This window comes from Mytilus trossulus, chromosome 2, assembly GCF_036588685.1.
Source record: "Mytilus trossulus isolate FHL-02 chromosome 2, PNRI_Mtr1.1.1.hap1, whole genome shotgun sequence".
Classification (NCBI taxonomy): domain Eukaryota; kingdom Metazoa; phylum Mollusca; class Bivalvia; order Mytilida; family Mytilidae; genus Mytilus; species Mytilus trossulus.
Window position 1 is genome coordinate 30,687,495 of NC_086374.1, and position 12,003 is coordinate 30,699,497.

At 32.4% G+C, this 12,003-nt stretch overlaps 1 protein-coding gene across 1 annotated transcript; it reads right to left on the reverse strand.

Moving 5' to 3' along the window:
- Window positions 1–921: 921 nt before the first annotated feature.
- Window positions 922–10,042, reverse strand: LOC134705710 (uncharacterized). Its single transcript, XM_063564430.1, has 3 exons — window positions 9,957–10,042; window positions 7,846–8,601; window positions 922–1,750 (listed from the first exon to the last, which is right to left on the reverse strand). The coding sequence occupies exons 1-3, from the start codon at window positions 9,969–9,971 to the stop codon at window positions 938–940; spliced, it is 1,584 nt and encodes a 527-aa protein (XP_063420500.1). The 5' UTR covers window positions 9,972–10,042; the 3' UTR covers window positions 922–937.
- Between the last annotated feature and the right edge of the window lie 1,961 nt (window positions 10,043–12,003).

Consider the following 12,003-nt stretch of genomic DNA (forward strand, 5'->3'; position numbering starts at 1 on the left):
TAAATTTACTATTTGGTAATGTAGCAGACAACGAGAGATTTTTTAACTGAAACTAGCAAGTATTTTGCAGATACGATTTCCTCTTATTGTATCATTTTTTATGTAAATAAATGGTTTTCCTCAATTTTTTCTCTCCATCCAAATGTTTAAACAGTTAACAATGACAGGTCAAAGTACGACCTTCAACACGGAGCTGTTAAATCCATTTTAACTTGTCGAACTAAGACCAACATTTGATCATGAATCATGCAGATTATATAAATTGGTCATTGGCCCTGTACAACAGAGTCATCTGAAAAAGAACGGGTCATATAAAGTAAGTCTGTCTTGTCTCAATTAATTTCTTATCAGTTTTTGAATTTTGAAATGACGATATTATAAGTCTACATCGAAGTCCTAACGTGCTGTTTACTCGAATGAACCCATGCTATGATAGCTGACGAAAAAAGAAAAGATTGTTATTTCATTCTGCATGTCCAGTGTTTGATATTTTAAACACTTGCCTTTTTAGGATGACAATGACAATGGTAACTCATTTAGTCAGCTACATGTATACAAAGTAACTGGGTCAGATATATTATTTGGTTTAACTATGATAATAGAAAGTAGAATCCATTCATTCCACCAAGTACCTGATAGGGTGATTATGATATATGTTGCCAAAAAATGAGTTCATTAAAAAGGTAGAAAAATGATATCACAATGAAAGCCAAATTTCTGACGGCAGAATATAAATGTTCTTTTAGACACACATTAATTCATATTTGTATTTAATGTCACAAGCTCATCACGAGAAATGCGACATGACTCAATTGTCAAATCGAATGATCGATATTCATTGGAGAGGGGGAAGGGCTATGTTAGTAATTAGCACACAATGTTGAAAAGTGATAAAATAATGGAAGCATTCTTATTTTAAATTTTTGAATGTGCAAACTCAAATGTTTACAGAATTTGACGTTTCACTTTGCCCGGCACTGCAATACTGCACAGAAGATTCCCAAGTAAACTCAAGAGCCATCCATTGTACAGCTGCGTATGCTTGATCGTTGTGTTCATACCAAATGTATTTATTAGGAATACTTCTGTAATGATTTTTCATTGACAACACAAATCCATCACTTGTTAAATCATAAAGAAGAACACGATAAAATTCATCTATGTCTGGTGGATAACAGTCCGAAGAAACGCACAACGTTTTATCAACATTTAATTTTGAGCCAACCCATGACGCTACTACATCTTCAAAAGTAAATCTCGTTTGATACTCTCTGCCGTTTACTAAATTCTCTGTGGTGTACCATGTGATATAAACGAATGACGCCTTCTGACACTGTATTTCTGAGTTTTCTATTACATCCACTGTTGACAACTCTACTATTTTCTCCTTAATAATGAGATAATCCTTTACTTTATTTCTTAGATTATCGAGTATAACTCCGTCTGGAAACAGAGGCGGGTACCTTCTTAATTTTTCAGCTAATGATTTTATTCCAAAATAGTCTGCTTCCTTTAGTACTCTCTCGCGAGTACCAGATGGAGGCATGAAATTTTCATCTCTTAGAAACTGTAGAACATAATGAAAATATTTTCCATTTCTGTCTAGAAAATAATCTCCATCTCTATCTACATCTAACTTGTGTCGTCCGCTGAACATGGCGCCCAACATGGAATCTGGATATTTTGTCAAGGTTGATAATCTTGTTGTGAATTTTTCACCACCTATATTAAGTCCTACGACTTTAGGATACTGAAAATGTAAATTAAATTATACTTTTACGTTAAAGTAGTAACCAAACATCCTACATCAGATGCAACACAAATGTTTTGTACATATTTCATATTGTAAGATAATGTTTCTGGAATTGATGAGAGGCAAGATACTGGAATTGGGGAATTGGAACACTGTGAGCACCTGAGATCACCCCTAGTTTTTGGTGGGGTTCGTGTTGTTTATTCTTTAGTTTTCTATGTTGTGTCATATGTACTATTGTTTTTCTGTTTGTCTTTTTCATTTTTAGCCATGGCGTTGTCAGTTTGTTTTAGATTTATGAGTTTGAATGTCCGTTTGGTATCTTTCGTCCCTCTTTTATCGTCACATTTGTCATAAATCTTGGTATTTGTCGTGTATTTGTGTTAATAAAAAAAACAAAACCTCCAGAGATGAGAAAGGTTCAATAATATCAAAAATGCCGAATTCACCTGTACATGTGAGATGCAAGCACCATCCAAGGGTTAATGACAAGCAAGCATAAGCAAATTTGAATAGAAACTTTTAGAACTTTGCAGCATAATTAAGAGGAGCCTGATTGCATATGTGAAAGATATTCAACAGACTGAAATTCAAATTGACGCAGATCTAAGCAAGTATAAGTACAAATACAGTATAATCACCTATAAAAGACACCGACATGCAAAATGTTTAAAAAAAATAATAACAATTAATTACAAAACAATATTTCTATTGTATTGTATTTTGCACACTTTTGAAAAAAATAAACATTGATTAAACTAAAACAATAAACGAAAAACAAATAAAATATTCCAACAACCACGGAATCACTGGCTCCTGATTTTGGATGCGCACATATAGGATGGTACGGGGTTTAACATATGCGTGAGTGCTCAACCGCCTCCTTACATAAGACGTTCAAGATCTAGCAAAACATAAATATAAAACGTCAGCTGGCAATATCTCGACTCATCAGATTTGTACGAAACACAACAAACAAATAAGATAAAGACAAAATACACAGACTACTCAAAGTTTCTGACATTTGATAAAAAGCCAATAACACCATGTTTTTTCTGACTTAAATATCAATCAGTACCCATGCAACAGATTTAGTGTAAAGACGGCGTTAGCAGTCTGAGAAAAGGATCACTAGGTAAAATGCCAAAATATAAGTTCAAAATATCGACAGGATAGGACCATGATAAGTTATTAGACCTTTTCAACAACTCTCGATTCGACTAATGACACCTACAGTTTACAGGTAAAATGGAGGGGTTGTCTCAAAGACAAAAACGTCTGATTATCATTACGATATATAAATTCGGTTTGGCGGTTATATATAGCTAAAGAAGATATGAAAAATATAAAAAAGTAAATATAAATATTTCTCTATCAAACGATAATCTTATGTATTTACACGACATTTCACGTTGAATTGGATAAAACAATTACTGCAATCATTCCGCTTCCTGATCAGCTTTCTCATTAACTTTATGATTATACCTTATGCAAATAAGAATAAATGTGTATCTGTAAAAAGTTTTTCTGAAAATTTCTAAGAATTTCTGAAACATTATTACAGGACTGTCTGTCCGTCTGTTATCACACTTGTAAACACGGTCAAGACCTTTTTAAACGATCTAAACATGCTAAAGCTTACCCGATGTACACATTCAATTTTGGGATGGATAAAAACATATTGATTTCAAAGGTCGGAGGAAAAGATCAAGGTACCTTGTTAAAGTTGGTGTAGTTCATTCTTGAATAAGGGGAGATGTATAAACATTTAAGCAGTACATACCTGCGTATGGAAAATTAAAATCACAAAAATACTGAACTTAGAGGAAAATCAATTCGGAAAGTCCATAATCACATGTCAAAATCAAATATCAAAACGCATCAAAAACGAATGGACAAGAACTGTCATATTCCTGACTTGGTACAGGCATTTTCAAAAGTAGAAAATGGGGGATTAAACCTGGTTCTATAGCGCTCACCCTCTCACTTTAATTCAACATACTAGTTACTATAGAGCTTTACCATTGTAATTTTTTTTTGGATAGTGCTAAGCAGGGGTTGTTTCCCTCTTTCAATTATATGTTTGTCCTCACGAACTGATTGTCCAATATAATTGCCTGTTTTCGGAAAAAAACAACAGACATTGTCCTTTTTTTCGTAGAGCCATTCCCTTGTTCTCGAAAATGACCTCTGAGTTTCTTGCAAGAAGCGGGAATTGTTTAGCAATGGAGTTTAATGGGTTCCGTGTTGATCAAGTATCGTTGGTTTTATATGTTACACTGTCATTGCTTTATTTTATTTTGTTACCAACGGGTCAGAAATTATTTCGCTGTTTCTTTTTTTCTTGCCAAATCTTTGCCGGATTTATAATTTTATAATTGGTTTTTCCTTCTTAATTCAAAAATCCATGCAACTTTTCTCTGTTGGAAAGGTGTATCATTGTCAATCAAATAGATTTCATACAGTAAATCTCTTAGTGATGTATAGTATTATTTTCAATTTTTACTTTTGAGACGACCCCTCACATCTTACCTGTCGTAGTCGTGCTCAACTGTAGGTGTAGACAATTGTTGAAAAGATCTATTATGAATGTATGTATAGCATTTCTTTTAACAATGTTTTAATTTACCAAAAGCAAAATCAATGTAAGGACCAAGAAAAGCAAAACTTAAAAAAAAATATGACTAAATTAATATCCTTTGAAAATAAACTATTCAAAAGATCTAAGATTTGAAGTAGATCGTATCTAAATTTACGTTCTTAAGGGATACAAATATTGTACAACTTCTGATGCACAATTCATTTTTTAATAAGATTATACAAGCTCAGACTCCAGTAGTCTCAAGTTCAGCATAAGTTCATTGGCAATCATACTGCATCTCTTTATGATACACATAAAAAAACAGTAATACGTGAAAAGAAAATTAAGTTAAAAACAATAAATGATAATTATGATAAATGATGATTCTATAAAATGTATTAATATACGTTTAAATATATTTTTTAAGATACCTCATTTCCCTCCATGAAACTCTTTGTTGATATTTACTGTTGTATACAATACGTATGCCATACACTAAGTTCACGAACAAACACAAATGTAAGGTTAGAAAATCTAAAAAGCATATATGTCAACTAAAGAATAATATGTGTATGCACCGTAGCTGCTTGTTGTGATAATCTACTTGTATTATATTTTAGCAGTGTTTTATCAACTTAAATCTTTAAGAGAAGATATTCAATATACAAAGTCATTTACTAGAACCAGTTTACCTTTAACTTTCTAACAGAGAACATTCAATGAGAAATTCTACACTTACCCAATCAATTAAAGATTAAAACAAAACGAGTTAAATTATTACTTTAAGATCCACGTTTTGGTTGAATACTCTGAACAATTTAAAAATCATCTGTCTGAGTGTAATCATAAGATTTTGATTGTAGACTAACTGGAAGAATTTGCTTTAGTTATAATGTCTACAATAGTCTGTAATACATTTATTAAATGTTTTTACAATCACAAACATCACTCTGTACCGTTTACATTGTCTGAAGAAGATACACATATTCATTGTTGTCTTGTAAGTTTCATTTCAAAATGTGGTGCAAGTCCTCTCAGTGAAGAAATAACTGACTGTTTTGGATAGAAGTATTTATTGACGGCCGTAAATAGGGTTCACTTAACGCTTTCAAGTGTATCTCTATGCTTATCCTTGGTTGAAGATCTATATATTAGCATTAATAATCAAACATCAAAACTTTGTTGGTAAATATGTTCAATAGATTAAGATGGTTTTCAATATTCCTCCATTTGTTTCGGCTAACATGTGAGAACTGATTAAAATTTCGATGGTTTGTCGTATTAGTTAAGACTTTATTTTACACTCCCTTGTCTTTACTTGAAAAAAATATTTCATCTATGGCCGTCGTTGTTTGCGCGGAGGAAAACATCTTCCAATGTTATATTTTAACTCAGGTTGGTTATATGCTTTTAAAACTCTTGTAACCCCATTGTCCTTTGTGGGTAAATTTAAAATATTTATGTACATCAAAAAAGTAAATAAAGTACGTAATAACTTGTTTTTGATTTTCACTGTACATTTATAAGATAAAACTATTTACAAGGTGTTACAATGGTTTAGTACTGGTTGGGAACAGATGTAGGAATCTGTTCTCTTAAAGCTTCAACTGTGGTGCATTGGACAGCAGTAACAGGTAAAAGGTTCCATTGGATGATTGTGCTTTTATAGAATGATACTTTATATGAGTCTTTATTTGCCTGCATGTGCCTGAATAGGTGACTGAGTGTATTGTCTTGTTCGACTGTCTGATGGTATTAACAATCTTGTAGGGTATATTGCTACTTGGTGGTGTATAATTGTAAAGAAAAGTAAAAGTCTTGTCCTAATTCTTCTGCGTTCAAGCGTTGTCCAGTTGAGATGGACAAGTATGTTTGTCACGGAACTGGTTTTATGGTATCGATTGCATGTATACCTTGTTTCTCGTCCTTGGACCATTTCTATTCGTGATTTTTGTGATTTTTTTTATGCGGTTCCCAGATGCAGCTTCCATACTCTAGCTTTGGTCTCACATGTGAGATATAGGCCTTTTATATAAGTAATTGTGAGCTGAATTTAAGGTTTATTTTGATAAATTAAGTTGTTTAGTTGCATTTTCTGTTATGTTACTTGTGTGTTTGATAAATTTTAAATCAGTTTGTATTGTTAAGACGTTTTTTCTTGTTGCAAAGTGTGCCAATGTAAGATGTAATCATATGGGAGAGGGTATTTCTTTCTTGTTACTTGAAGGACTGAACACTTGTCCGGATGGAAGGACACGAACTAGTCCTCTTCCAACTTTGCTGCTGCTGTTAGACCCTTTTGTAATTGTTATGAGTCATGTTTATTTTTGATGATTTTGTAAATAATGCTGTTATCTGCTAAATGTGGGAGGGTGCCATGTTTAATATATTCATTCAGATCGTTTATGTTCACCAGGAATAGTATAGGAACTAGTACTGTTTCTTACGGTACTTCTGATGTGACATGTATTTGTTCAGAGGTAGTGACATGCAGTCATACCGTTTGTGTGCGAAGTGAGACAAAGTCCTTTATTCAATTCAATGTTTTGTTGTCGATACCATAGTGCTTAAGTTTATGAAGAAGTCTTTTGTGAGGGACTTTGTCAAATGCTTTGGCAAAGTCCATCACAATTGCGTCAGTTTGAATGTTTTCATTGCTATTTTTTACAAGTTCTTGTATGAATGATACTAACTGTGTTTCGCAAGATCTCGAGGAGCAAAACCCATGCTATAGATTGTATAGAATGTTGTTGTTTTCTAGATGTGACATGATGTTACTGGGTGAAAAACCAAAGACGATATTAGAACGGTTGGAAACAAACGAAAATCGCCAAACGTTTGAATTGCGCACGCTTCTGTGATGAGATATCCATGAACTTATTTCCATTTGTTTTTCCAAACCTTTCTTATCATAAGCAGGCTCCTGCAAGAGTTGTTAGAAAAATGATGTCTGACATAAAAACAACTCAATATTGCATACCCAAATGTGTTAGCAATGCAACATTTTCGAAGTCAGCAGACCATGACGAAGAAACCGAATAATCTTTATGAATATGAGATGTGGTTATAATGGTATAACTGCGTACAAAAAGCCTTGAAAAAAGAATGTCAAAAGCCATACCTAAATAAACTTTTCATATTTCCGCCAGACGCGCGTTTCGTCTACAAAAGACTCATCAGTGTCGCTCGAATCAAGGGGTCACTCAAACTAATACATGACTTACCAATAATGATCCTCTTTAAACTGAAGTAATCACACACTTACACATTTAAACTAATCAGAAGAGGAACAGGACCAAATGACTTCCATGAAAATCACATGTACAATACTATCAGCACAAAAAGGCTATATTGCGGCAAGATATTTGTTTATAAATTGAATCAACCCTCTAATGGAAATTGAAATTTTAACCAATCTCTTTATAAAATAAAAACATATGTCTAAAGATGAAAGCAAAAACAAAAGTAAATTTTATTAATTTATGATAAAAGGATTTTGTTATAAGTCTCAAATATCAGACTTCCAGGTAAATTCCAATGTCGTGCACGCTAGTGCGATAAATACATCCCCATTAAATTCATATCTAAGGTAATCGTCAGGTTGATTACTGTAGGTACTTTTTAGTGTTAAAATATATCCATCATTTTTTAAGTCATACTGAAGAATGCGGAACAAATCTCTAGAATTTGATTGTGCATCACAAGGTATGCATACAGTTTTGGACACATTTTCTGGGGAACGGACCCATATAGTAATTATATCTTCAAATGTTAATTTGGTTTTATATGTACCTTGAACTGGATTTTCTATTTTATACCAGATCACATAGACATGGCTTGTAGGTTGAAAGCTAATTCCAGATTGATCTACTACGTCCACTGTTGACAAGTGAGAAATTTTCTCTTTGATATCTCGATAATCTTTCATTTTATTTCTTAAATTATCTACAATGACTTCATCAGGAAAAAACGGTGGCAAACGTTTTAATTTATCAACGAGCGGTTTAATTCCAAAATATTCAGCTTCAATCAATACATTTTTTCGAACATCGATTGGAGGTAAAAAGTTCTCATCTCTAAGAAACTCCAAAACAAACTGGAAATATTTCCCGTTTCGGTCAATGAAGTAGTTGTCCTTATTATCTTTATCTAACTTGTGACGTCCACTAAACATCGCCCCTAACATAGAATCTGAGTACCTTATCAAGGTCGATAACCTTGTAGTGAATTTATAACCACCAATGTTTAGTCCAATAACACCAGGGAGCTGAAATAAAATATACACTTTTGATACAGTGGATTAAGTATTTAAAAATAAACATCCATAAGCTAATAGATAATACAATTACTTATTATTGGCAATGTTTTAAACTTAATCATAAATTACATATTTGTGTTAATTGGGATCTATATGGACCAAAACCTGAATTGATAAAACAAAACACACCTCTATTCGGAGTCTTTTGTCATGCTTAATTTTCTGTTATCTTTTAAGCTAGTTGTTCACTCGTACTAAAATTATTTTACATTTTGTAGTATATAAAGCATTTTACACAGTCATATGATCAATTTGTTTTTGTTGTCAGCTGACTGTTGGTTGGTTGGTGTATTCACTTGACATTCAAACATTATCATATCTTAAATAGTGATATATATATATAAGCAAATTTACAGACCTAACTTTGTTGGGTTGATGTTTAGACGAGTTGTATATATATATATATATATATATATGTTAGATCTGTAAATTTGCTTTCGCAAATTTTTGGTTCTTTCCTCGCCGGGATTCGAACCCATGCTACTGTGATATCGTGACACCAAATCGCCTGCACTGCAGCCGTCCCGCTAGACCACACGACCACCTGGGCTCTCAAAAAAGAGCTTTCGGTGGGCATGTGTTACCTTTCCACGTCAGTTTTAATCTAGCGGCGTACTACAGTACATGATATATAAGGCATGAAGATGTTATTGTTACAGATCAGCTAAATTATCTATAGTAAAGGATCCTACAAATTAATGTAAGATACAGTCACAGAAAATAATTATATTCATAAGTACGTCTGAGTCAGTGACAACCCTACAACAGATGTATCCATCGGATCGCCATCAATGATGATGATACATGGCTGTGTACATAATGTATATACAACTCGTCTAAACATCAACCCAACAATGTTAGAAAGCAAATGTTTGGTTCTTCCCTCGCCGGGATTCGAACCCATGCTACTGTGATATCGTGACACCAAATCGCAAATCGTCTAAACATCAACCCAACAATGTTAGATCTGTATATATATATATTAAGAAAAACAAAATACTGGTATACAATTCAATTTAAGCGACTGTGCATATAAGATGGTTATGTATCTGTAAACTTTGCAGATAAGAGAGTATGTATCTATTTATAAAACATTTCATTTTATATACAATAAATATGAGACTTATTTACCTTTAACATCATATAAATAACTGCGAAAAAGGTAGATGCGAACGTCTGCTAAATCTATATATAATTAAACGAAATCATTTGAAGGACATTTTCTTTTGTATGCATAAAATAAAAAGGGACAATAAAAAAATCGACGAACTTAAAATGAAAAAAAGATTTATACACATACATACCTTGTTTTCTTCCATCTGGAAAGTTTATCAAATTTACTGACGCTCTTCTTGTAATCGTGTCACAAAAAAAACTCGTTTAAACGTACTTCCTGATTGATAAAAAAAAGTTATACTTCCTTACTACCTAGAAGGAACACTTGAGAACCTTGGAATGCATCAATCCGGCAATTCAAAATATCAGATCGAAATAATTACTTACTAATATTTAATTATAATACCTAATGGCTTATTATGATTAGCTAACAGGAATCTCGCGTCATTCTGCAATCACCTTTATAGAATCATAATATTAAATGTTTCACGAACTTCCACAATAAAGTGCACATGTAAATTAAAGGAAAAAAATGAAATGAATCGTGTTTTCATGATCCTAGCAAGAGTTGTAATTATAAGTGCTAGTATTGATTGCTTCTTTGATTTATTTTATAGGGTTGTAAAAGAGATGACCGTGTCTACAATTATAGAATAAAGCGCTACAAATGCAACACCCAATTAAATTTACAAAAAGAATGAAACATTAATGAAATAACTCTTTTTAATACTTGGTATGTCAGTGACATTATTTGTGTATATCATTTGAAATACATGGTGGGACTTTATATCAAAAATAGAGCATAACATAACCCAGAAGCGAATAGATATTTACATATCTAACAAATCTAACGTCTACATTTCTTGATGAAATGTAAATCCAAAAAGCACTTTAGACGATTGCAATTTAAAAAGTATTGTTTTTCACTTATTTGGTTCTAAAAATTTAATTCAAACCAATCTTTCATTTTTTGTCCCGTTTATAACAAATGAACACACACGAAATTTCAATATATTGTTTGCTATCCATGCAATCCATTGGGTTCCCCTGGTGTTTGGCCGGCAGTGCTTACCACTATGAAGTACTCTTTTTGTCAGGTATAATGTTCAGGTCTTCTTAAGCTTTGTATCTCTTTTCTTCTGACGATCATATCAGAATGGATTGGAGTTTTACTTTCAGTGGCAAATATAACAAGCATATCAATACTAGTACATGTTAGTGTCATATGAATAGTAGGTCTGTTTAGTATAAAGCTGACATGATGAGGAAGATTTAAAAAGAGGTAGTTCATAAGGGTCTATTAAAGTTCACATACGGAAATTCAATCCGACCTGGACACATATTTTTAAGTTCGAGTTTACTCATAAATGCCTCGAGTGATTATCGGAGAAGCAGCAAATATCCATTACCCAAGAACAAGCCTTCGGAATGACATAGACACACTGAACCATGATAGTGGTTATACCTTTCTTTTGAATCTTTCTGATTATTATTTCGCGTCTTGAATATGCATGATTATCAATAATAATAAATCAAGCAATCAACCCTGCATCATATTTATCTTGACAAACTATTTTTTAAGCGGGTTTTGCCCTTCAACCGACTAAATCTAAACAGTATCGCAGTCCTTAATTCACGGTAAAGCCTTGCGTCACAACTATTTATTTTATCATCATATCCACTCTTTCCTTTTACTTTACGTTTAATGAAAATGGTGCAATAAAGTTCTTATTTTGCATAATTTTTCACTGAATGGTGAAGTTTTAAAAAATGTGTGTTTTGAATTCAATGTAACGCAAAAACAAAAAGAAAAAACAAGTAGATTTAAATTCAAAATGTAACATCAAATGAACTTGTGACATCACGGTTAATTTTCTTTAGCGCTTTTATTTTTGTGAAAATCATATTTATGGATAGTTTTTGTACCCGAAAATACTGAGCACATGTTATTATTAATTAAATAATGTACAGCATTTTTTTGTTTGAACATGCATACATATGATTCAGTATTAAATGATATGTGTTTGTGGGGCTTGCATGTGCTCCATGCAAAATTGTTATATTTTATACAATATAATTGATTTTTTTAAAATCTTTTGACCGTTAATTCGCCAAAAATATTTCAAAGATCCATTGGAAATGTATATGCCTGACAATAACTATTATCTTTAAACTAAAATGTACTAATTTTGTAACACTTCATTTTCGTATATACCAAGAAGTGACATTTTCGAA

Excerpts from the sequence above, each read along its gene's own strand:
- LOC134705710 (XM_063564430.1), bottom strand. Across the intron at positions 1,751-7,845 it reads TTACCTGGAAGTCTGATATT|TATCCTAAAGTCGTAGGACT; the intron begins TGAGACTTATAA and ends TTACATTTTCAG.